The 26192-nt window shown below is 42.3% G+C and overlaps 1 protein-coding gene across 2 annotated transcripts in view; it reads left to right on the top strand.

Moving 5' to 3' along the window:
* Positions 1-26192, top strand: part of APBA1 (amyloid beta precursor protein binding family A member 1) — a 431170-nt gene that overhangs the window by 341015 nt on the left and 63963 nt on the right. For both annotated transcript variants that reach the window (XM_069228781.1, XM_069228790.1), the window contains exons 5-6: positions 11674-11781; positions 17738-17777. In XM_069228781.1, the coding sequence (XP_069084882.1) occupies positions 11674-11781; positions 17738-17777 (148 nt within the window). The remainder of the gene's footprint in view (positions 1-11673; positions 11782-17737; positions 17778-26192) is intronic.

The following is a 26192-nucleotide window of genomic DNA, read 5'->3' as shown; positions in this document are numbered from 1 at the left end:
TATATTTTTTACGTTTCATATAGTGTGAACTCAATCGGAGGAGCGCTTTACATGAGTACCACTTAGGTACAAGTTTAGCAGTTGAAAAATATACAAACTGACGCAATTTAAACAGAAAAAAAAAACAGAAAAATCCTCAACACAACTCTCCTGGCACAGCTGGAGAGCTAATACTACAATATTCACTGCATTCGGGACACTCCCACCATAATGCTTTGGGGAGCATTTCTTTTACGAAACATTTTGGCCACTAACTCCTAGGACAAAGGGACCACCAAACCATTCAGCGCGACACACTCTTTCTGTCCAGGCCGTCTCTGGGTGCCCACACTAGGTTGCGGGGGTGTTGTTGGGGGGTGGGGGCAAATATTAACCTCTCCCACCATGGCTGGAACTTTTGTTTTACTGCTGGGAGTACTTTGTGTTTTTAAGGGCCTTATTTGTAATATTATTGCAATAGGCCTGCTGGGCCTGAAAATGTGTAAGGCACTACATCCTCTAGGGGCTAAATATATGGTTTCACTGCATTACTTTTTGCCATTCTCTTTTCATGTGGTTATGCCCTCTAGGTGCTGACTATATGGTTACATGACCATGTTTATTCTAAATGCTATTTTTACTGTGGTGTCCTCTAGGGGTTGTTCTGACAAGATGCTACAATATTCACTGCACTCAAACTCGCTCCATAATGCTTTGCAGTGCATACCTTTTATAAAACATTTTGTCCATAACTCACCTGTGGTGGTCGTAGGACAATGGGTCCACCATAAAAACGTTCAGCACAACTCATTCTTTCTACTATCTCTGGGTCCCCACACTAGGTTGTTGGGGACCCAAAATAATAACCCCTCCAACCATTCAGTGTCTTTTTAAGCTCTCTCATGGCTGGAACGTTTGTTTTATAGCTGGGAGGGAGTAGTTTGTGTTTTAAGGGCCTTGTCTGTAATGTTATTCTAGTAGGCCTGAAAATGTGTAATGCACTACACCGTCTAGGGGCTAAATATATGGTTTTATTACATTACATTATGTCATTCTCTTTTCAGGTGGTAATGCTCTCTTGTCCTAGGACAATAGGAGCACCAGCAGAATGTTCAGCACAATGTGCTTTTTCTGTCTAGGTCATCTCTGGGTCCCCACACTAGGTTGGGGAGACCCCAAAATAATAACCAATCCCACCATTTAGTGTCTTTTTAGGTTCTCTCATGGCTGAAAACTTTGTTTTACAGTTGGGAGTAGTTTGTGTTTTAAGGGCCTTGTTTGTAATGTTATTTTAGTAGGCCTGCTAGGCATGAAAATGTGTAATGAACTACGCCCTCTAGGGGCTAAATATATGGTTACACTGCATTACGTTCTGCCATTCTGTTTTCATGTAATTATGCTCTCTGGGGCTGAGTATATGGTTACATGACCATGTTTCATACAAATGTTATTTTTATTGTGGTGCCCTTTTGGGGCTGTTCTGAAAATTACAGTCAAGATACTACAATATTTGCTACACTTGGAAACTTGCCCCATAATGCTTTGCAGGGCATTTCTTTTACAAAACCTTTTTGCCCATAACTCACCGTGTGGTGGTCCTAGGACAATGGGACCACCATCAAAATGGTCAGCACAGAGTGCTCTTTCTATCTAGGTCATCTCTGGGCCTCCATATTTGGAGGGGGGGGGTAATAACACTATACATAAATATAATAAATAATAGCAATATTTTCATTTATTGCTGCAGATAGATGAAGAAGATAAATGGAAGAGCTTTAGTTATATGCAGGGCCACTGGAATTATGTGGCAGAGAGGACCAAGTTATGCGTCAGGGTTGATTAATTTATGTGGCAAGAAAAGTCCAGTTATGCATTTACAACACCAATAGCTCTAACTCAAGCAAATGCGAGACTTTTGCATCGCAAATGCTTTAAACAAAAAAAAAATTGAGTGGGTAGCAGTTGGTAAATTCAGAGGCTTATTTATTATGGTGGGTTGCAGGACACCAGGCAAATGTTTTAAAATGTTTGGGTGGAGGTAATAGGGTGCTGTGGGAGAGTGGCAAGATGAGGAAGGTGCATGCTTGATGGTCAAAAGGGTGTGGGGGTTGGCAGTGCACCAGGCGTATCATGGGCAGGGGTCAGAGGCAGGTTAGGCCATGTTGTGAATGGCTATCCATGACTCCTGTGCCTCTGCACAGATGTTGATGAAAGGGGCGGATGATTTGGGTGGGCCATACAGCACATAAAATTGTAGATGGGTACCAGTGATTAACAGGGAAAACTGTTCTCTTTGGCGTCTGAGTGACATTTTAAACAACTCAAGTTTTGCTCATGCCTAGTTAATATCAGTCATCACCCCTCAGTGAAAAACAGCCTTATTTTTCACTACGATCTGTGTATAATTCTATATATTATTGGTAGTTGTGCATAGATCCCAGTCTTATTTTTAAGATAACCACTGGTTATATAAATAAGTTCCCTTTAGATTCTCAGGGGTCTATTCACAAAGGAATTTTGGAGTTTGTAAAGTACTCCTGTAGTTGCCTTTTACATAATTTTACATGCTAAAGTGAATAGTTAGGGGATATTCCTGTACAACTAGTACAGATAGAAAGACTATGCACTCATTGCAATTTTACCTGTGGGAGAGTGGACTTTTCAGGCCTGATTTACAGAGGCTTGTAAGAGTACTCCTTTAGTATACTTCCCAAACTCGTACATGCTTTTGGCAATTGGCCCCATAACATCAAAATGGCTCTTTTGTGGATGCCTGAAAATTTGGCATGTATCTCACCCATCTGATAATGAGGTGGACACCCCTGTTATAGATGTGTCAGAAGTGTTGATATAAATCTCTTCAAAACTGTTTTTAATCATTTTACTCTAACCAGAGAAAAGTACCTCAGAATTGATGTTTATTAATTAATGGGGTTTCGAAAGAATCCACTGGTGAGGCTTAAAACATTTGTTTTCATCCCAAAAGATGTAACATCGTTTTGCATTGTTTTTGTTTTTAAAATCTAACTCTTGTCCAATTACTGTTCAACCTGTTTCTTTTTTTAGGTTTATAGGCTTTTCATTCAGCTCTTGGCTCCTTTTATGTTACATTGTATGGTAAAGTATATATATCGGTCCTGAAAATGAACAATTAAGTACTCTTTAACAAACCAACTTTGTTTGGGGTTCTGGTGCTTTCATGGTCGGTCTGATCTGGTGGTTTTTAGCTCTAAACAGTCAATCCTACTTGTGCACATAATTAAACATATGTATCATTGAGGCAAGGGGCAGTTATGTTGTAACAATGTCAAATGCAGGGGGCAGTTATGTCAAGGTAGGTGGCAGTTATGTTGTAATTTTTCGCATGCGCAAGAGTGGACAATCACTGATTAACGTTTTTTCTCTCTGTTCTCTGTACATGTAATCTCGGTTGGATTTCATCCCTGGTCGTTCCGCTTTGCATTGTTAACGGTTAAGTCATTCCAATCAACGCGCAGTAATCTGTGAATCTCAAAGTACACAGAAGAGGAGTCAGTGTGTTCTTGACAAAAATATCACTTTTTTTCTCTTTACACCTTAGATTTTTCACACTTTATTTGCATGCTACACTGCATCTCATCAACCAGGATGCACTTTGGAACAATAAATTATGTTGTGAGGATTTATTGTAGATGTCAGTCTGTCCTGTTTTTTAGTTGAGCCCTTTTAGTCTATGAATGGGTTTTCATTCTTCTTTTTAATGGTGCTTTAAAGTTCACCACAAAGGGCTACACTCTCAAATAGTGGACCGAGCTGCAGGAAAATACCTGTAAAAAGGGAAACTGCTTATAAGGAACTGTATAACCTGAGACGACAGTTTATAACACTGTTAGTATATTCCAAACACCTTGGGGAGACTGATCTAAATTACACAGCAAAGACATAAAAAGACAAAAGTTAGAATGTTGAAGTAGATGGGCTATACTAGCCATGACCGGTCCTGTGCCACTGGATTCCCTTCAATAGAGCTCTAAATATTTCTATACTTTAATATAGTACTATACCGTGCGGCAGTCATTACAGGCACTCTCCCTGCAGAATTTGTCTGTAACTTGAAGAAGGGGACCTTAACAACTGATAATGGCATGATGCAGAATGGCACTGGCAACGCATGATGCATAGTGGTAAGAGAATGTTACCTTCACTTAGGCTAGAATTCAGCAGACAGAAACCAAAAGGCAAGCATTGAAATGTTCAGCCACAGTTCCTGTACCAGACACTGTGTTGTGTTCTGTGTAGTTTGGCACGCAGTAATGTTACCGCGTGCCGAAGCTATTTCATGTGCTGCCGGCTGTTGCGTTCTCCTGTGCTCGAGCGCGATCGGGAGACGGTTGAAGACGGCGGAGCCGGAGGACGTGACAGCGGCGGTTTCTGTTTTAGGGTCTAAATAAAAAACACTCCAATCATCGCTATGCTTCTCACCTTTTGATTACAACATCAGAAATTTGGCGACGAGGGAGCCATGACCGCCGCTAAGCACCCACGCATTCCTGTATAGAGAGATATCCGTCTTCTTCCTGCTGGAAGCATATTGTACCTGTTAGCCTGGCTGGGGGAGGATCGTGTGACTAATTGGCAGCAGACATCTGGTATGGAACCCTGCAGGTGCTGTGTTTGTCAATTTTAAGCGCCATTTTGGATGTAGTTGGTGTTAATGCTACATTGGGCCACAGTGTTAAGGTTAACAGTGGAAATACTTTTACAATACACTGTATCATCATAGCAGGGATCACCGTGGAAAATCACCGAGGAAAATATGTCTGTAGTGCTTTAAAGTGCTACAGTTTTGAAGTGCTACAGTTTTATTGAAACAATATTCATGTGAACAAGTCCCTTTTTTTATATTAAGCTGCCTCTTGTTTTGTGCTATGCAGTCTGTTAATCCTCCACCAGCCTTTTTGGAAACTCCAGGTGCTCCTTCCATCCCTTGGAGACAATGGTTTGACGGTTTTGAAACTTACCTTGGAGCTATTGGAGCCTCTCGTTTTCGCCCTGAAAGGAAGAAGTGTCTTCTTTTACATTCGTTGGGATATGAAGGCAGAGAGTTTCAAACACTTACCGGACCTGCCGCAAACTGATGAGGAGCTTGATGAATATCATATGACCACCAAGAAGTTGTCCACAAGGTTTGATGTACTCCCGAGTTTGGTGGTTTTACGGCACAAATTCTTCAAGCGTCAGCAGTGTCAAAGTGAGGATGTTGACACATATGTCAGTGCACTGAGACAATTGGCCTCGAAGTGTGAATTTAGAGATTTCCAGGACCAGTTAATAAGGGACCAGTTTATCGGTCACTGCTCAAATAAGCACATTCAGCAGAAGTTACTTACCATGGGCAATCCTACCTTGGATGATGTCATTAAAACGGCTAAAAGTGTTGAGCTGGCACAGATATCTCTAAAGGAACTTTCAATAAGTACTGGGGTGAAGGACTCTGATCAAATGCATGTGAATGTTGTTACTAAAATGAGTGCGGTAAAAAAAAGTGACTCGAGAAAATATGACAATCCTTTCTTCAGGTCGTCTAACATATGTTTTAGATGTGGGAACATGCCTCATTTTAAGGATGGCAAAAGTTGTCCGGCAAAGAGTGCTGCATGTAGGAAGTGTAGTAAAGTAGGTCACTTTGCTAAAGTATGTCAATCCATGTTTAATAAGCAAGCTAAGGTCTCAACAGTGGTAGATGAAGAGGGGGAAAATGAAGAGGATTCTTTTATTAAGGCCTATCAGGATATGATTGTGGTAGTCACTGAAAGGGTAGGGGGAGTTAAAGATCAAAACCATTGTGTAGATCCCCTTGTTGATATTCGGGTTGGTGATAAGTGGCTTCGATTGTTAGTGGATTCTGGGGCACGTATTACTATGATCACATCGGATATCTTCCACAATGTTTGGGGTGATAGGGAATTATTGCCTCCCGATAGATCACCTGTGTCTTATGAGGGCAGGAAAATTGATTTGGAAAGCTACATAGAAGATAGTCTTGAGTTCAAGGATCGAAAGATTTTCGGTAAAATTTATGTGGCGTATAAAGGTTTGAACATTTTAGGATGGTACCACCAAGGGCTGTTTGGCATGGTGTTGAAACCTGGTGCTAAAGAACAAGTCCTTGTCGTAGGGAACTCAGAATCGAAGGCACCATTTGAAGAGGAGTTTCCTAGCATTTTTGTACAAGGTTTGGGTAAGATTGCTGGGTTCAAGCACAAAATTAAGGTAAAAGATCGGGCTATCCCTGTGAGACATAAGGTCAGGTCGGTACCATTTAGTCTAAGAGAGGATCTTAAGGCTGAATTACACAAACTACAAAATAATGGTGTAATCGAGCCTATAGAGTCCAGTTTGTGGCTTTCTCCATTGGTGGTTGCCCGGAAACGAAATGGGAACTTACGTTTGTGTGGACCTGAGGAGTCTTAATAAGGAGATATGGGTAGACTCATATCCTTTACCTAAGATTAGCGACCTGCTCGATGAGCTCAGAGGCTCTGTGTGGTTTTCCAAAATAGATCTTGCATCAGCCTATCACCAGGTGGTGTTGGATGAGGATTCGCGTCATTACACAGCTTTCAATTCTCCGTTTGGCACTTTCCAGTTTTGCAGGATGCCATTTGGGTTGGCCTCTGCTGTGTCAGCGTTTCAACGTATCATGCACAAAATGTTGGGGGAAGTACAAGGCATTCTGGTTTTCCAAGATGATGTCTTGATTCATACTAGGGAATTGGAAGGTCATCACAAGAAAATCAGATCTGTCTTTAACATTTTTCAGTCTTATGGCGTCTGTGTAAGGAAAGAAAAATGTGAGTTCTACAAGAAAAAAATAGAATTTTTGGGTCATTGTGTGTCTGGGGATGGTGTTACACCACGACCCGGTTTGGTAAAAGCAATTGTGGAATCGCCTAATCCCAAGGACAAAGACGAGTTACGATCTTTTGTTGGCATGTGTGAATACTATTCTAAGTTCATTTCCAATTATGCTAGCAAAATGAAGATTTTGTCCAACTTGCTCAAGAACAAAGTACCGTTCATTTGGGACAGCGAGTGTCAAGCTACATTCGAAAGGGTCAAGCAGGAGTTGGTCGATGCTAGGCCATTGAGTCCGTACGACCCCAGCCAATTGTGCACCATCACTGTTGATGCTAGTAGGTATGGGTTGGGTGTGGTGCTGTCTCAAGGTATGGGGAAGGAAGAGAAGATTATTAGTTATGCCTCTAGAGTATTACGTGAGTCAGAACTCAATTACTCTGTGATTGAGAAAGAGCTGCTAGCATGCTATTGGGCTAGTGAGAAATTTAGAAGCTATATATGGGGGAGAAAATTTGTTGTTCAAACGGATCATAAACCATTGGTGTACATTTTGAATGGGGACAAAATCAAATATACAACCCCGCGTATAGCACGCCTCACCACGAAACTGTTACAGTATGACTTTCATGTCAGATACATTCCAGGAAAAGACAACTTCACAGCTGACTTTTTATCTCGTTTACCGATTAGTGATGAATGTACTGTTGATGTGGAGGAGGATGTGGAGGATTGTTTTATAGCGGCTGTGGATGCTGATGAATCCAAAGTGTGCACGGAAACGGTATGGAATATGGCTGAAAGTAATGATGAGGTGCTTTCCAGGGTTAAGCAGTTCATTGTCCAAGGCTGGCCAAAGGAAAGGAATTTGAATTCAGAAGTCCAACCGTATGCCAAGGTAGCTGATGAATTATCAATTGAGGATGGCATTGTGTTAAGGAATGATAAATGTGTACCCCGTGTGAGCTTAGACAAAAATTGGTGGACCATGCGCATGATGGGCACCTTGGTGGCACCATGACAAAAAGACGGATCAGGGCACTGTATTGGTGGCCTTCTATGGATAAGGATGAAGAAAGGGTTGTTCATGGATGTGTTGTGTGCAATGGTGCCGAAAAGGGGTTGAAGATTGTGAAGCCACCATTACAACCCATACCTTTACCAGATAAGGCTTGGGTTTAAGTGGGTGTTGATATTGGTTGGGCCCTTCAATTTTCTCCCTAATCACATGCACTATTCTTTTGTACTGATGGATTACTTTAGTAAGTGGCCAGAAGTGCGGTTTTTCGCTAAGCCTTCTGCAAGTTCTGCCATACAGTTTCTCAAAGAGATCTTTTGGAGGGAAGGTTTTCCGGAATATTTAATCTCGGATAATGGTGTACAGTTTGTGAGCAATGAAATGGAAACCTTCCTAAGAGAGTCTGGTGTGAAACATTTGAAGAGTTCGCTGTTCCATCCTCAAACGAATGGTTTAGTCAAAAGAATGAACAGAGTGGTTGTGGAGTGTATAAAGTGGGCTAGAGCGAGTAGATTGGATGTGGAAGAGGTTGTGTATTCGATGTTGTGGTTTTATCGTACCACACCACACCACATTCAGTGACGAAAATCTCCCCGTTTGAACTGTTGAAAGGTAGGCGTAGTACGTCTAAACTTTTCCCGGCTTGGTTAGCCAAGATTGTGTCAGGTAAATTTCCTGATGTGGTGGACAAGGATAAAGTTAGGGGTGAGGTAAAGAAAAATCAAGACAGGGTGAAAGCTAGATATGACCCGAAAAATTCTACAAAAGAACGCTTTTTTCAACCGGGTGATATAGTGCGCATCAAGTTACAAACCTTTGTGAGGAAAGGGGATGCTTGTTATGGAAGTCCAGTTACAGTGATGAAAGTGTGTGGTAATGCTATCATGGTTGAGGGTGGTCGGTGGTGGAATATGAATAAAGCTGTGAAGGTGAATGACGACTGACGGTGGAATAGAAAGGTGTAGTAGAGCGGTGTCAGAGGGTATGGTTCAGGAACGGTTGGCGTTAAACAATAACTTAGGAGTTCCTCAAACACTTAGAAGATCTGTTCGAGTGAAACGGATGCCGCTCAAACTTAGGGAATCTCATTGATGTTAGCAGGAAATCTACTTGTTGTTATGCCTATTTTCACTAATACTGTTAGTGGTTTAATGTTATGTTATTATTATTTTGTTCTAATATTGGGTTATGTTTCTCTGGTTTGGAAGTTAAAAAAAAAAAAAAAAAAAAGGAGATATTATGTTGTGTTCTGTGTAGTTTGGCACACGGTAATGTTACCGTGTGCCGAACCTATTTCATGTGCTGCCGGCTGTTGCGTTCTCCTGTGCTCGAGCGGGAGACGGATGAAGACGGCGGAGCAGGAGGACGTGACAGCTGCGGTTTCTGTTTTAGGATCTAAATAAAAAACACTCCAATCATCGCTATGCTTCTCACCTTTTGATTACAACACACTGTTGCCCCTCTGACACTGCATTGTCTTCAGTGGAGTTGATAGCATTCCATTGTTCTTCTGTAGCAGCCTAACCATTCAAGATAGAGAGGCCGTTTAATGACTGGTATAGTGTCAGACCTGGCATCCTTGACGTTATCTCCCCTAACCTTTTGCCCTCTGATCTTCTGTTTTTCTGACCGATTTTGCTGGCCTTTTGGAATCTGTGAACTTTACCACTGCTAACCGGTGCTAAAGTGCTGGTGCTTTGTCCTCTAAAACATGGTTACATTGGCTTCTCCACAATTGCCATATTTAATTTACTTGTAAATCTGTACTAAAGGGCACTTTTTGTGCCCAGGGCCTGTAAATTGAATGCTACTAGTGGCAGCCTGATTGTGCCACCTCTACAGTAGCCTTTCAAACATGTCTCAGGCTGCTGCTGGAGAGCCTGTTTGTGCAGTTTGAAACTACAATTTCGACCTGGGAAGTGTACGTACGTGCCAGGCCCAATCCTTCCTTTTTATTACACGTAAATCACCCCTAAGGTAGGCCCTAGTTACCCCCTCCCTAGCAGGGTGCAGTGTATTTAAAAAGTTGGACATACACTTTTAAACTTAACATGTCCAGATAGTGAAAAACTCTTCAATTCATTTTTCACTATCAAAAGAGACTAATATGGGGATAGGCTTAAAACATCTTTTAAGTGTAATTGCCAATCAGGAAAAGATGGGAAAGGGAGGTTGGCGGACTCACAATTTAAAAACACATCTTTTAGCAAAGGTGTGTTTTTTTATATTACAGGTCTGAAAATGCCACTTTTAGAAAGTTGGCATTTTCTTACTTTAACCATCCTATGCCTTAGCCTGCCTCCAATCCACTTCTGGTCTGTGTAAGATTAGGTGACGGGCGTAAGGAAGAGAGCTTATTTTTGTTAAATCTCTTGTCCATACCTTAGTGAAATTTGACATATCTCTGCACTGTGGAAGAAGATCACCCTCAGCTCAGGGGAGAGCCACTCTCTACTGCATATGCAGCCAGTTTCTAAACCGAATATCTTGGTTCACTTTACCCACTAAACACTGGAATAGAACACCTTAATTATTTATAAATTTCTGTGTGTGATGTATAAGACTTAATAGCATTTAAAAAAAAAAAAAAAGATGGTTAGAGTACTTTTAGAATAACAAACTACACTGATTTGCCATGTTTTTTCCCATGAAATGGGCAGGGCTTACCATGTAAAATACAGGAGTAAATCACGCTGGGGTCTAGAGAGAGATACAGTTAGTCACAATAAATGCTTTAGGAATCAAGAGTCAAAATTTATGACTAACCCACCTCAAAGATAATAGAAAGACATAAGTACACAAAGGAGTATAGAGTGCACAAATAACTTTCCTTTATGACAGACACTTATAAAAATGTTTTTTTTAAGGTGGTGGCATTTCCTTTTATTGGGCCCTATTGTTTTTTTTTTTGTTTGCTCTTGTGTATGAATTGTGAGAGATTACACACATTCAAGAATATATCAAATTCTGAGTGCCCCAGTTATGATTTACCATTCCTCAAAACTTTGCTAATCACATAACACAAGCCCAACATCAGTAGTAGACATTAGACAGACAATTGTATACACGCATCCCAAATGTCATATGTTAACCATATGTTGCTTATCACTGCTCTCAGCAGTATTGCCTACCATGATGACACGCATGAACACGGAACTCTGAGCATATGTCCAAGTCCCCCAAATATGCAGTTAATTGGCTTTTAAGATGTCAGGCAATGCTTGCTGCAGTCTGCCACCTACGCTGCATAGGTTTGTTGGGTGATGGGCATTGGTACCAACCAAGGAAATAAGTAAGCAATTTGCTACAGCCCTCCAGCCTCAACAAATAGTGGAAACTGATACTACTCACCCCATTACAATAGTGAAACACACACAGTTCTGCAAATGAAACATTTGAAACATGCTACCCCAAACTAACAAACTACGCGGAGTAGCCATACTAATAGCATATTCTCTGCTAGGCAAATGCTGACAGCAACATTTAAAAGCTCTCTCCCTAAGCAGGTATTATGAGTTGTATTCCCTGGAAAATGTTTCATGCGTTATACTACAGGTTTGTCTATTAAAGTGTTTGAGATACAGAGCAGTGAAAGTTTCTACTCACCATTACTTGTCATTGTCCAAAAGTCCATGGAGAAACTGAAATTTTTGAGGGCTAGGGAAAGTCCAGGGACTTTTCGGCATGGCATTAGAGCTCAGCGACATTTGATGTTCAGTTTGCCTTTAAATGAATTGCGTTTCTTTTCTGTAACATTCACCCATTATGGCAAAAATCGATTTATTTTTTTTGCGCATCTAACATTGGGGATTTAAGTCTACATTGTTCTTTTTCTCTAGTCCCCATCTCCAGATCCTTCCTCGCCGCAGGGTGCCGAATCCTCAAACCGACAGCAGCAGCCACATCAAAATGCCTGTGATACAGCAGAGACCTCATCTAACAAAGAGGTATGGAATTCTCCTGTTAATGGCAGCCTGTTATTGTATGTAGTACACGTACCCTTCTTCCAGCAACGTATCCCCCTGCCAACCTACCCTCCCCCCGCTCTACCCTTATTAATGCATGCAACGCCAGCACAAAATATTTTTTAAGATTAAGTTGTGGTCGCATATTTCTTTCTTGAATATAATTGTTCCCTCCTCAAGCTAATTAGCATACATTCCTACAGGATTCCTGCTTTCACAACTCTTCATTGGTTCTGGAATGATTATCACTGTTGTAAAGAGTGTTTCAAGTGACGCACAGTTCCCTGTCACTGGGAGCAGACGTGAGCAAGCCTGTGTTTTGCAGGCTATTTAGTGGGGCCAGTGGTCGAAATGGGCAGGTCCTGGGATGCTTAATTCAGACAGTTGAAATGCTTCAGCTGAAGTATAAGACAGGGAGTCTCCTGTGCTGTGAAACCGAGGGAGGTGCAGAGAGCTATACAAGTGTAAATGTGCCCAGTTTGTTAATCTGCAAATGTAAAGAGTGCGTGGAAGCTGCCATTGCTTTTAATTGATGGGGTCACTTGAAGCTTCCCCATGACACAGATTTATTCGTTTTGGCATCTGAACTGTGAAGTGTGTGCATTTAAAGGACAGTTATGAAAAAAAGCACTATGAACGGTCTGGGTAGTACTAAAATCTATATTTTAGAAGCACTTCTTTTTTTAACTTAAATCTTGTTGCGCATTTTGGAACAGTAGCTTAATTTATAATGTGCGTAATGCACGTTTAAAATAATGACTTACACATTCACTGTCACAGGCTAGGACCTTGGAGCAGTAAACATACACAAGCCACTATTCTCTACTGCACCAACCAGGATTAAATTCTGTGGCTCTCTGGTTACACACAGAGACTTCTGCAGTGCATTAATTATAGAGGTTTCATAATGTACGACTGTGCACTTCCACTGATTAGCTTCACTTGAGTTTTCTATTCATTTATTTATTTTCCATTTAAGGTGTGAGACATTTTATATGTAGTTACCAGACGCCTAAAGACCGAAAACGTTTATAGACTATTTTGTTTTTTAGCACACCTTTAAACTCGTCCCCACCCTCGCTTACCCCCACCCCATTTGCGCACAGCATCACAGTTCCCATACTATTTTGTAATACATTTGGACCACCAAGTGTGGCAGACTAATCTTATCACTTAACAATTCAGTGGTGCCTGCAGGTTATCAATTGACTCCACTGGGCAGTTGATCAACAACCTTTATTTGACCTTTTTGCTAACTTTTTATTTTACACTCTTTCAACACTCGCCTGTTCTCTCCTGCTGCAAGGCCTGCTGGAGCTGACGTTCACCAGCATTGCCTTTTTGCCTTCTAATTACTACCCCTCTAAAGGCTGGACAATATTGTAGATTGAGCGTTTTAATGGGATGCTATACACAGCTGCCTACATTTTCTTGGGAAAGGCTTTTGTGAGCACTTTAGTTATTTCATTGGAGGATTGTGGAGAGGGGACTGCAGTACGCACTTTCCAGCAGTGGGGAATGTGAGTAATTCCTTGTTGAGAAACTTCCCAAAGAATAAATAGAAATAATTAGGATGTCACTGTGTTTATGTTGCTTTCTCACTTAGCACCTTCATTTCCGTATCTACTGTACATTTCATAGGAATTTAATAACTAATACAAAAGTGTAAGCTAGATGTACTCACAAAGCACAGAAAATGCAGTTTTTACAAACGTTTAGAAAACTGCCAAAGTTCTACCGACACTGTTGCCTTAAAAGGATAAAGATCTGAAATATTTGTAGAAATGAATAAGAACCTTGTGAAGGCTGCTAATATAAAATGGGAAGTGTTTAATTAGTAATTTAAGGATAAGCAAATTTGCTGTTCCAGTGGCAAAAAGTCACATATTTATTGAATAACGGACAATAAAAAGAAGACTAGAAGACAATTATAAAAGAGTAAAGGATAATTATGAATTTAATATACACTTCATATAGCCAGTTTCATTGTAGAACAAAAAGGTGAATCCAAAATCGGGAATTAAAGCAGAACAAACATACTTTACAAACTAAAAGATTTGAATTCCAGTAAAATAACACCAACGTTTGGAATGATAAGATTGGGCCATTGATGGCTTTAACAAAATATCTTGTAATGCCTATGGGAAAGCCCTGTACCGCTGCCCACTAAAACCTTTTGGCTAAACCTGGACTCATCTATACAAGGAGCAGATGACTGATCTGGAAAATAGTATATGTGGTGAAGAAGCAAAACAACCAGTGCAAATCATTAAAAAGTGAAGGTTGTCCGGTGTGGAGGGATTTCACAATAGTTTTGTAGGGATTTGTGTCTCAAAGGAAGATGCAGGTTTTAGTCATTCTAATGTTCATGCCAGAGAAACAGCCAGTTTTAGGTAAACATTAAGTACACAATAGTAACTAATATATTAAAAAAGATTGTGTAATGTCACAATTGATCAAACCCAATATGGAAACCGCTTTGGATAACCTCCTATGATTAGCTAAACTACTTCAAATTAAGAGGTATACAGACGAATCCTTTACTTCCACTGTGGCAATCACATTTGTCCTGTGCAAAGAGGTTGGCTGAACCAATATCCTGTGTGGGAATATGGGTGCTATTGTTGGGTTTCTCGCACTCTAACAAGAGATGACTTGTCAGTCCGAATATCATGATTTTTAGTGTTGAATGGTGTCACTAGGACCCATATGGCAAGTAGATGTATTAGAATGTCAGTTGTGTAAGAAAGTGAAGTGGTCTTGCTACTCAAGTTAACAGAAAAACATGGAACCTAAATCTGATCTGTCATTGAATGTTCCACTCAGTGATTACGTTTAAGTATGATCAAATATGCTGTCCTTTCCCAATATTTTCTATTTGATGTATTAATATGTTATCAGTGAACTGTTTGACATGTCCCCAATCTATCCCATGCATATGTGCATCTTTGCTAGGTGTCTTTACAAACAATAAGTTGACAAAAATATGAAACAGTTTTTGGTCTATCGTTTATTAAACCCACTATACCTACCCAGTAGCTTCAGAAAGTCTCCATCTATAAAACATATTTGCATCTATTTTTAATACCTTTTGATGTGTACCTTAAATCTTGTAATGACAATTGATTATTTTACCAAGTTGTTTCACTTGTTAGCGGCTACAGCGTGATGGAAAGGATGTGTTTATTGAGTAGCAGTGCAGCCATTTAATTATATACATGCCTCAAATACATTGCCGGGCTAATGTGAAGCACAGGCCAAGTAGGACAAACCAAACAAGTGTGAAGAGAATAGATGTGGCAGGTGATAATTACTGATTCAAAGGTGGCATGTAAATTAAACTTCCAGCAATAGCTTGCTTTTTGTGTTTGTTTGGTTTCCAGTGCACCCTTGTAAAATGTGCCTTTTTAGGGTTCAGCGTGCAAGGGCTCTGGCCTTTTGTATTCTTTCAGTTGGCTTTTAACCATGCTCACTCTTGCTGTTCATTCTTTGTTGTGCTTGTCCTAATAGCTTCATTTTCATTGGTGCATCTTGTGACATGTCCCTCCTTTGTGTGCTGAGTTCCCTCCGAGGAGATTTCACTAAGTGAACATTTTTTTGACCATCACACTACATCAAGCTTCCTCCTGTTAGAGTGTGATTTTGTGCACAGTAGAATGCAACTCTTGCAGTTTCTGTTTGCCTTAACTCCCAGCTGTGATTCTTTCTATACATTCCCGCAGGGACCCAATAACTCGCGCTCAGGCTCATGGCGGCCGTGGCGCTTTGAATTGACTTGCTTATATCAACTGTTTTACTTTAATTTTCAGTTTACGTGGCAAGAAAAGTCCAGTTAGGAATTTACAACGCTAATAGCTCTAACTCGAGCAAACGCGAGACCCATTGCATTGCAAATGCTTGTTTCATTAGTAGTTTGCACAAAGCACAAGCTGTGTTTTTTTGTGTTAGACCTCATTCTTTATGTGGCCTGTACCTCAAAAAAGCAGTTCTACTTAACAAAATGTTGGTGAAATGTTGGTCTTGAATGAGTACATTCAATCACTCAACTTTGCCTGCACCTTTTCTTTCGGGGAAGTATGTTTAAGGCCTCGTCATTTTGGCTGTGACAAAGACCTATATAATGTGCTGTACTCTCTCCCCTTGTTCTGTGGTTATAATGTGGTTGAACAAGCCTCTTCCTGGTATGTACGGTGAATTAAGCATTGGAGTCAAAAGGGGGCCCAACAATAGTAGCCAAAAAGATTTTCGAGTGAGATTTTGTATATACAGCAAATATTACTTGCGTATGCTGAGGACGCTCGGGCATTATGTATTTAACTATGTACTTGTTGAGTATACACCTTCTATCCAAATTGATTTCTGAATGCAGAATGTTGGTACCTTTGCATCAGGCTGCCAGGTGGGCCTGTACGACAGCTTGTCAATTTTGGGGGTGCTGTAGAAAGGTCAAACGTGTAAAAGTCTGAGACAAAATGACCTACTCCCATTTTGCATGTGCTGCTGTCGGCTAATGGATAATTCTGTTTTACCAGACCAGGTGTCTCAAACCACTTGATTGCCTGCTACCAGTAGCTCCAGACACCATCAGAGTAGCTCACAGCATTGAGTTCATTTTTACATAAGCACAGGGTCACTTTTCTCTTTTTAAGTTAAGGAAAGGGTGTCTTTATTCTCCACTGTAAGCATCAGGTTGCAGACAGCAGAGCTTGATAATGAGCAATGCTCAATCAGATTCATGCCCAGGCTGCCACAGAGATGAAAAACTGAAGTACTGAATTATTTAACTCTTAAATAAAAGTCCTTGTTGACTCAATAGGAAGTGAGAGCAAAATTATGTTTCTGAAAGCTTTTGAATGGGAGAGGACTAAAATGAAAATGTACCTTAATGATTAACTCTTTTTAATTTTCTCCCTTTCAAAGTATCATGTTTACAATCAGCAGGCCTTTTGCTCCCAGTGGCCAGTAGACTCTGTGCCATGCTTATAACTGAAAAATAGTAATTTTGTTACTTAGGAGAAATTTAAAGTGAAGAAAACGTTTTCTATGAAACATTAAGTCTCAGTGCCTTTCTTTTCGTTCAGTTAATCCAATTATGTCTTAGTGTTTTACAAAGCATGTTTCTTCACTTAAAACTCCTCACATTTAAACAAATGTATTTCTCTTTTATAAATATGGCATCATATTTACAGCTCACTGAGCGCAAGATGCCTGATGTTTGTAAATGTGACACTTGAAAATGGGAGTAAATATAAATTATTTTTTATGGAATTCAGTTTAATATTCTCGACACAGTGCAATATTTATAAGTGAAAATACAGCCATTGACTTAAGTGGGAGAAATTTAAAGTGCAGAAAAATGTTCCATATTCAGAACTTTTTTGCAGAACATTTTTCTAGACTTTTACATTTCTCCCATTTAAAACAAATAGTTGTATGTTTGTTTTTACCAGGAACCGTGCCACATATGGTGAAAGGTATGTCCTGTGCCACAAGTACATACGGCAGTCTGTCACCCTTACACATAGATTCCATTCATACACACACATGTTGATACATCCCCAAAGACCACGTTCTCATTGGCACACATGGCAGCCCTGTCTTAGTGGCCCAGTCAAAGTATTTTGTTCAAACCATAGCATCTGGCTTTATGGACATTAGGATTAAGGTCAATTAAGCTGGATGTGGTGGTGTCTGGTAGCAATGTGCAGGTTGCTCACAATGATTTCAATAATCAGAAGTATCTCTCACTACGGAAAAGAATGGCGACCCCTGCATCAGACTCTCCCATAACTGCGAGCACCCCATGTCAAATAGTTCCTTACAAATAACGACGGGATAGTGTTTGTCATTAAGGGTCATCGTAATATTTCAAGTGCCAGCAAGTTAGTTCTCTTGCATGTTTTGTTATTGTTTTAACCTTTGTTTCTCTTCATTCCAGTCGAGAAAAAGCTTGGCCTCGTTTCCAACCTACGTGGAAGGTAGGGCATCACATTTCATACTTGGCAATACCAAATATGTGAAAGACAAACATAGGGTTATTTTTTAATAAATACATTGTAAAAGTTTGTAATTATTAAAACATAATTGCTCGTGTGTTCTGTCCCGAGGTGGGTGTTCAGAGGTTATTTGCTCAGGTTCAGTGCGCAAATACCTTTCATATGCTTACCTGTCTAGCCTTTCAACCCAATTCCATTTTAAGCTCCCAACAATGCTGTTTTCTTTAATCTACTTCATGATTTAATTTGTGTGTGTGATTAGGTGTCCTCAAGTGTACCATAATTTATCCGACAAGCAATGCGCTCTGATGCCAGTAACCATGTCAGAAATTTGATGAGTATCTCCCCGTGGAAATGAGAAAGGTGCTTTGTTTATTGAAATTCCATTATCTGATTCACACTCTCATTAACTTCTCCCGAGAAACGATCTGACTCGGCAGTTCGTTTTATTCAGTTTTGAAGATACAGGGGGATTAAATCTTCATGCATATAAAATGTAATCTGAATTCACAAAGGTAAACATTTCTCTGGAATGTGCCAGCCTAGGTAACAGGTCTTGCTGTCGCACTGCAAGCTGCAGAATGATGATACAGAGTTGGGATGATGCGGGATGTTTCGAATAGTGTTTTATCTATTTGGCCCAGAGGATAGGTTTGGAGTACAATTTGTGATTATTTTTTTATTTTTATTTTTTACCTTTATGGGACATATATGGCTAAGTTTCCTGTCACTCTCATTTGTTTGCTTCTTATTCATGTCCCAGTGCATCAATGTTGTATTTGGCCCTCCAGTGGAGCATAGCCTCTTTCCATCTCTTTGGAATGGGTGGCTTTAATCTTTTCAGTGCTTACTTTTCAAGCACTGCTTTTTTCTTTTTGGTTAAGCACTCTTCAGGAGTGTCTGTGTTTTCCAACTGTCTCCCTTGTGTACTTCTCTTCCCCTGTGCTCAGAGTTGCTCACTGTCACCTGTGTGCTTCTCCTGTTTCATCCATAATGCGCTTGCGTTTCTGTCCTCTCCCCCTTGCTTTCGAGCCCGTGTACTTGTCCCCATCTGCTCCATGTCTCTAACTCACCTGTTGCTTTCCTCCCCTTCCATGATATTACTTCCTTCTCCCCGCCCTCCGTATTACTTTCCCCGCCTTTGCCATACTTTTCTGTTGCCTGTTGCTTCTCCTTCCCGCTCCCACTCTTTGTTGACATGTCCCCCTGTCCAGTCCCGTGTTGCTTCACCTTCCCCTCCTTCTCTGTTGCTTTCTGCTTCTCCTCCGTTAACCCATCCTTGCATTTCTCACCCTTGTGCTCCGTGTTGCCCTACCTGCCCCACCTACGGTGATTCCCCCCCCCAGACCCCACCCCTCACACCTGTGCTGCAAAAAATGCCTATGCACCTTATTTTCTTTTGATTCTCCATGCATTTTAGAGCAGGAAATAAAGTTCTTGCTTCATTTTGTAGGTGCTCTCGCCGACAAAATGGTGTGCCCAGCTGCGTCACAGGCTTTTATTTTTCTTATTTAGCCATGCTGTACAGCATCAATAATGCTAAAAACCATTGACAAAGCCCTAGACGCGACCAATAGGTTGTATCTTTGAAAGTTGTTTAATGGCTAGCTTTCAAGCTATTACACAGATTCACACCAAATTTGGTAGCTGCTGGGTTCATTTCATATTGGCTCTTCCTTCTGAATTTGTTGCTAATCTGTGATGGGAGTGAAAAGGTATTCTGTAAAACACCTGTTGCGATGTGCATACAAAATACCCATATCTGTTTTTGTTGTGTTGTGTTGTGCAGCCCAGCTACCAGATTTCGGTGCAGTAAGAACCAAAATTATGATGTTGTGCCCCATTTTTGAACAAGACACATGTAGGGAATAATTAGTACCCATTAATTCCGAACACCTCAGTATCAGATAGTAACAGATGCTATAATTATTACATCTGATTCTGGACCACTTGTAATGAGGGCCCAAGTCTACTTCACATTGCAGCCCCCAGCTAGTCTTCCAGCATAAGGTCTGTAAAATGTATTTTTATTTACACATAGTAGAAATAAAACCAAAATACCCAAGTGATGTTCTGTGTGGTAGATATGTCCGAACATGTATTGGCCCCATGTAGTTATCCCAGAGGTTTGTTCCGAATTATTTTGAAGGATTTGAAACACCGATAGATTGGTAAAGTGAAGAATCCTGTTGCTCAAATGTAGATCACGGGTTCAATTACATTGTTTTAAAGGATTGGTGTGTGTAGTGTTGTCGTATCAATATTTAAAAGACTGCACAACATTTTTTTATTGATGAATAAGAAGAATTCAGGTTAGTGTTGTTTGACACTGTACTTTTACTGGTATAAAAATGGTAATTGTCAATGAACTACCTTGGGAGGACTGAAGCTCACACTGGGTTTGAATTGTTGGCTCCATGCTTTCAATCACTTAAATATCCAATTTGTAGTCTTAGCAGTAATGAATATTTTTATTATTTTATCACAAACCTTAAACTAGAAACAAGAAAAATATGATGCACAAGACTTCCATTATCAGAAGTACACACTTTTCATTCGTTGAGGTTGGGGTACAGCAAACATAGCCATGTCCATCAGGGGATTAACATCCCTGGTCATGGGGTAGACTGGGAAAGTGGGAAACGGACCTTCTATAATGGATAATCCTACTTACAGCAGACAACCTTTTTCACAACTTAATCAATATAATAAAGATTTACCCATTTGCTGTTTCAATTGAGTCATTGTTGTAGTTCATCCACGGGCCACAAAGTCGCCGATCTCTGTGACCAACCATTAAACCCAAGTTGTATGGCATTTTGTTGTCGTGTGACAGTGGGCTTTTGTTGCATATTACAAATAAGAAAAAAGTTGGCGTATTCTCAACTGTTGTATTGAGACAGCTAATAATCCCCTCATAAACCCCTCTAGTCTAGGGCAAAGCGTAAAGGAGTATGAAGTAATACCCTGAGAAATTGCCAATAAACACTGGACTCTGACAAAGCATATTCTGTCGAGTCGCTGTACAATATCTGACAAGTGGCCTTTGCAGAATCATAGTTGCATCGTTTTCTTGTACATGCATCTATCATATATGCTGGCCACAGCCGACCTTGCCCTGAGAATCATCTCTGCCACCTCTTCTGGTTCTGGAGCTGTGCATTAGACGTACCACTCAAGAATGGAGAGACTCAGACAAGTTCTGATAGTACATTGTTTTTGAAGATCTTAGTTTACTAGCAGTAGGGTATCTGCACTTTTTCCTCTTTAGCTTTACATAACTGTGCGCAGATCCCTTTTTGTGACAACTTTGAATAAACTGCCTTCTTAAACCCAAGGCATCAACACCGATCTCTACATTTTTCTCTGGGACCTTAATTTCCACCTTAACAACGCCAACACAGTCAAATGTCTGGACAGTGTGAACAACATTGGCCTCACTCAAATAGTTGCTGACCCCACGCAGGATACACACTAGATCCTATCTTCACCGCCAGCAACAGAGTCAAGTACAGCCACACCTCTGATCTCATCTAGATAGACCCCTCTCTCTACCACTTCACCTACACAGCAGCCCACACCCATGCCACCAGACCAACCAGCACCTCTAACCACAGCTGGAACAAAGTATCTGAAAGCTAGTTCACCAACGCCCTCAACTCCTTCACCCTGACATCTCTGTGATCTTCGAAAGAGTTATCAAAACTTCACCACATGGATCTCCAGCAGCACCGACAGTGTAGCCCCCAGCAAACCCTCTAAACCTAAGCGACCCTCCAAACAAGCCAGCTGGGACATCCTGAAACTGAGAACCTCGGAACAAACCTGCAAACAACAGGAGAGGAGATGACACACCACCAAAGAGCCCACAGACAGGACTGCCTTCAAGATATCACTCAGCTAGTACCACAGACTCCTGAAGTACACCAGAAGGAATGCCTTAGCCAACTTCATCGAAGCCCTCTTCAACCACAGCAGAGAACTCTTCAGCATTGTCAAGGAGTTATCTAACCCCTCAGCGACTGAAAACATCATCACCCCCACCCAGGAACTCTGTGACACCCTAGCTTACTTTTTCCATGCCAAGATATCCACCATCTACAGTAACTTCAAAACCCATCTCACCACCCCACAACCCCACCCCTCAGCCTCTCAGTCCTCACAGACTCCCCCACCCACAACTGGATCAACATCTGGAACCAGCTCACCACACAGATCACTGCTGACATCGTGCACTCCATCCACTCCGGAGCTCCCTCTGACCCCTGCCCACACCACATGTTCAACCTCAGCAAAAACATCAGCAGCAGCAAGCTCACTGACATCTTTAGCACATTCATCTCCTCAGCCATCTACCCAGATGACCGGTACAATGCCGAGATCAAACCCCTCCTCAAGAATCCTTCTGCTGACCCCACCAAGCTCAAAAACTACCGTCCCATCGCCCTGCTCCCATTCCATGCCAAAGTCCTTGAAGAGGCCATCAAACAGCAACTCATGGACTTCCTAGAGGACAACAAACTTTTGGACATGTCCCAGTCCAGAGTTCGCTCTAACCACATCACCAAAACTGCCCTGATCGCTGCCACAGACAACATCAGAACCCGCCTCGACCTCAGAGAATCGGCTGCTCTGATCTCCTCGACCTCTTGGCAGCCTTCAATACAGTCTTCCACCACACCTTCCTCCTTGTACGTCTGGGCCAAGAATATCACCTCTGGTGTCCCTCAGGGCGCTTTCCTCCACCCCACTCTTTTCAACACCTACATGAACACCCTGGCCGACATTGACAGAGATCACAGACTGAACATCATCTCCTAAGCGGACGGCACCCAGCTCATCCTCTGGCTGTCCGAAGACCCCTCCACAACTAAGGCCAACTTCCTCCTCTGCATGACCAGCGCCACAAGCTGGATGCAAAAACAGCTGCCTCAGACTCAACACAGACATGACAGAGGTTCTGATCTTTGGGAGCATCACCTCACCATGGGACAGCTCTTGGTGGCCCACCAACCTGGGACTCCTCACAACCTCACGGACTAAGCAAACCTCTGCATCATCTTGCCCGGCAAACTCACCATGAAGAGCCAGGTCAACACTATCTCCTCAACCTCCGCAAGCTTTGAAACTTTTTCAGAAAGATCCCCCAGACGAAAAGTCTCCACTCGTTGCTTCTCCTACCTCACCGCAAAATCCTGGAATAGCCTTCCCATCCACCTTCAGACTTCGTCCTCCCTTCAGAAGTTCAGAAGGAGACTCAAGACCTGGCTTTTCGACTGAAGCCCCTGAGAAGCTGGAACCCAGCACCTGGATGCCCTCACAGGGGATAAGCGCACTCTACAAATCCGGATTGATTGATTGAAAGAGCTATCTGTAACCAAAAAATGTCTTCATTTGCGGGCGTGGCCAAGTAAGATGGGGAGCTGGCCTGCGGAGTTCTGCCCTAGAAAGTATGTAGCGCTGCTACGCACTGAAGCTGTGCCCATGTAGACGAACAAGAAGTTGGAGGGTGCGGTGAGCCGTCTGGGATTTCCAGTAAACGGTGCAGACATAAGCCCTGTAGGTTGTTGCCCAAAATCATAGCAGGGGTGGTAGCTGCATCTAAAGGGGGCAGTGGCTGCTTGGGCTTTGGGCAGTTTGCTAGAGGCTTTGTGGTGGCTGCCCCGGAAGAGACCACAAAGACTGCATGTTTGCTGCAGGATCCGAAGAGGAGCAGTGGTGGCTACTTTGAATGGGGCTTCCTCGCTAAGAGTTAAAGCCCAAGGAGGTGAGGTCTACCACTCTGAGGGCTGCTCTGTGGTGCCACATTGGGCATGTTAAGAGACTGGTAGACCAGCTGCTAGGACCTTCTCCCTCTTTAAACCCAAGGGATGTTCCTCAATTGACTCGCTTGCAGGATTCTGCCTGCTCACTCTGCCTTTTTTGGGGCCTGCACTGGGAGGGGAGGGTTTGGCTTTTGACGTGTAGCCAAAAGACCAGAGGGATGTGTTGGGCCCCCAGTGTAGAGTATATGCTCTGTTGTGGGCCCAAGCTGTAAAACCCATTCCAGAAGGTGAGGGGGGGATGAGGAGACCTACACACATGTGGGCGAATAGACTTAAACACAGGCGCTGTGAGACACATGTTGGTGATGTGCTGAAGGTAGCTAGGCCTAAACCCACTAAAGCAGCTCTCCTTGTGGAATTAGCTACCTGATTCTAACAGTGTTGGGCTCACCCAGAAGTGATATATCGGCAGGGACCGCCGATCTGCCAGAACTTGCCATGGGTATGATTGACTCTCCCAGGGCATCACTATGCTGAACATAGAGAGCCCTTCAGGAAAACTGTTGGAACTCTGGGGATGGCGGCCTGTAATTGCAGAATAAGTGAAAGACACTGCATGAGAGCTTTGGGGACCTACCAGGGAAGCCCATGAGGGCTAAATTAATGTCCGCTATCCAAGTTCCTGGATGGCATTGGAGGGGAAGATTGACTTGGTCTTCATCAAGGTCAACCTGCTACATACTGACCTACATAAGGTTGATGACAAAGTTAAATCAGACGGAACACTCAGTAAATAACGTTAAAACAGACGTGACAGCCCTCAAAGATCAGATGTTTAAGATGGTGGCATTAACTAAGACACTCCACTCCAGAATGGAGGGATACAAAGGGCGCTCACCCTGTAATTTGCAATTCCTGAGCTTTCCGGAGGTAGTGGAGCAGCACGCCACATCAGAGTGCTTCCTGAAGGAGTGGATTCTACATACCCATAAGCCCAGGGACTGTCACCAGTGTTTGCCGTTGAGAGAGTGCAAAGGGCGCTGGTGATGAGGCCGCCACTGGGGGCCCCTTTCAGGGCGTTCATGTCCAGGATTTTCATCTGTAAGTACCGTGACATTATACTTACAGCAGCCAGGGAGGCAGGAACTGTTCAATTTTATAATCAGAAAATAGTCATCTACCTCGACTACACCAGAAAGGTTCAGGCTAGAAGAAAGACAACCATTGACGTGAAGCAGACGCTCACGGCTCTGAACCTCCCATACATGTTATTGTATACTGCTGGACTGCAGGAGGTGCGCAAGATAAAACACATTTTTTTGAGTGCCAGAAGAAGGTGTAGTCCTGGCTGGAACTCTTTGACAAGGTTCCAGATGGGTGAGTCCAGAAATGTCCATGTTCCAAAATGGAGGAGGAGGAGAGCTGTCCAGTGATTGGGGTTCCATAGACACATGACATTCGATAAGTATGATCCCCTTACCTTGAATGTCCATGGTTTGAGTATATATGTGAAACAAAATATTGTTTTTACTTTTCTTTGTAGACATAAAATACAAATAGCTTGTCTTCAGGAGACACACTTGATTGACTTGGAGGTTGAGAAATAAAAAAAAAAATAGAGGGGGTATTTGTACTCGACTTGTACTTGTGTGTGTAGGTGACTCCTTGGGAGCTCTTCAAACTCACTCTGCCATGAACAACAAATCCAACAGTTCAGGCTGGACGCGATGTCGCCGGCCAGCTACAGGTTTGGTGAGACCACTAAAACAGTAGCTTGGAAATTCCTGATATAGACATGGAGGGGTGGTATATCCTTTTGCATGGGACACAAGATGATAAGAAATTGGTAATCTCAATCTATATGCACCAAGCACTGTGGGTCTGAGACATTATCGTCAAGATTCAGGATTTATTGACGGCTGTCTTGACGTCCCAGTATTGTGGGTGGGGAACTTTAGCTGTGTATTGTATGCGGCGTTTGACAGACATCCCCCACAACACCATACGAAGCCTCACATGGTGATTGCATTGCACCAGGTAATGGGCAGTAAGGGGCAGTATGGGCAGTGCAGATGTATGGAGAGAACTTCACCCACTGAATAGAGAATACTAATGTCACACCATGACTCATCATTCTTAGAGCGCAGTGGTTCCCAACATTTTGTATTCTGTGGACCCCCACGTTATCAATCCTGGAACTCAGGGACCCCCACTGAATCATTATTGGAATCCGGAGACCCCCCACTGAGTCATTACTGAAAGCTGGGGACCTAGTCTGTTAAAATTATTAAATTTTCTAAGCAGTTGTGGACCCCCTGAGGAGGCTTCGCGGACCTCCAGGGGTCCCCGGACCACAGGTTGGGAACCACTGTTATAGCAGACTTAACCCGGTACTGGGGTTGGGAGGCATTCTCTCGTAGGTACAGGAGGCTCAGGTGGCTAGTGAGGTATTTATAAGACCCCATTCCCCTGTAAAAGGTGGCATTGACTGGGCAGTAGATGGGTGGACTGCTACTCACAGACAATACCACCAAGGGTCTTCCTGACCCAGGTGTGTCGGAAAGACCTTCCAGCACAGTTCGGGGCATACTTGAGGATCAACAGTGGATCCATGACCACCAGGGGAATGAGA

Source organism: Pleurodeles waltl, chromosome 1_1 (assembly GCF_031143425.1).
Source record: "Pleurodeles waltl isolate 20211129_DDA chromosome 1_1, aPleWal1.hap1.20221129, whole genome shotgun sequence".
Lineage (NCBI taxonomy): Eukaryota > Metazoa > Chordata > Amphibia > Caudata > Salamandridae > Pleurodeles > Pleurodeles waltl.
This window is presented reverse-complemented; position numbering and strand designations above follow the sequence as displayed.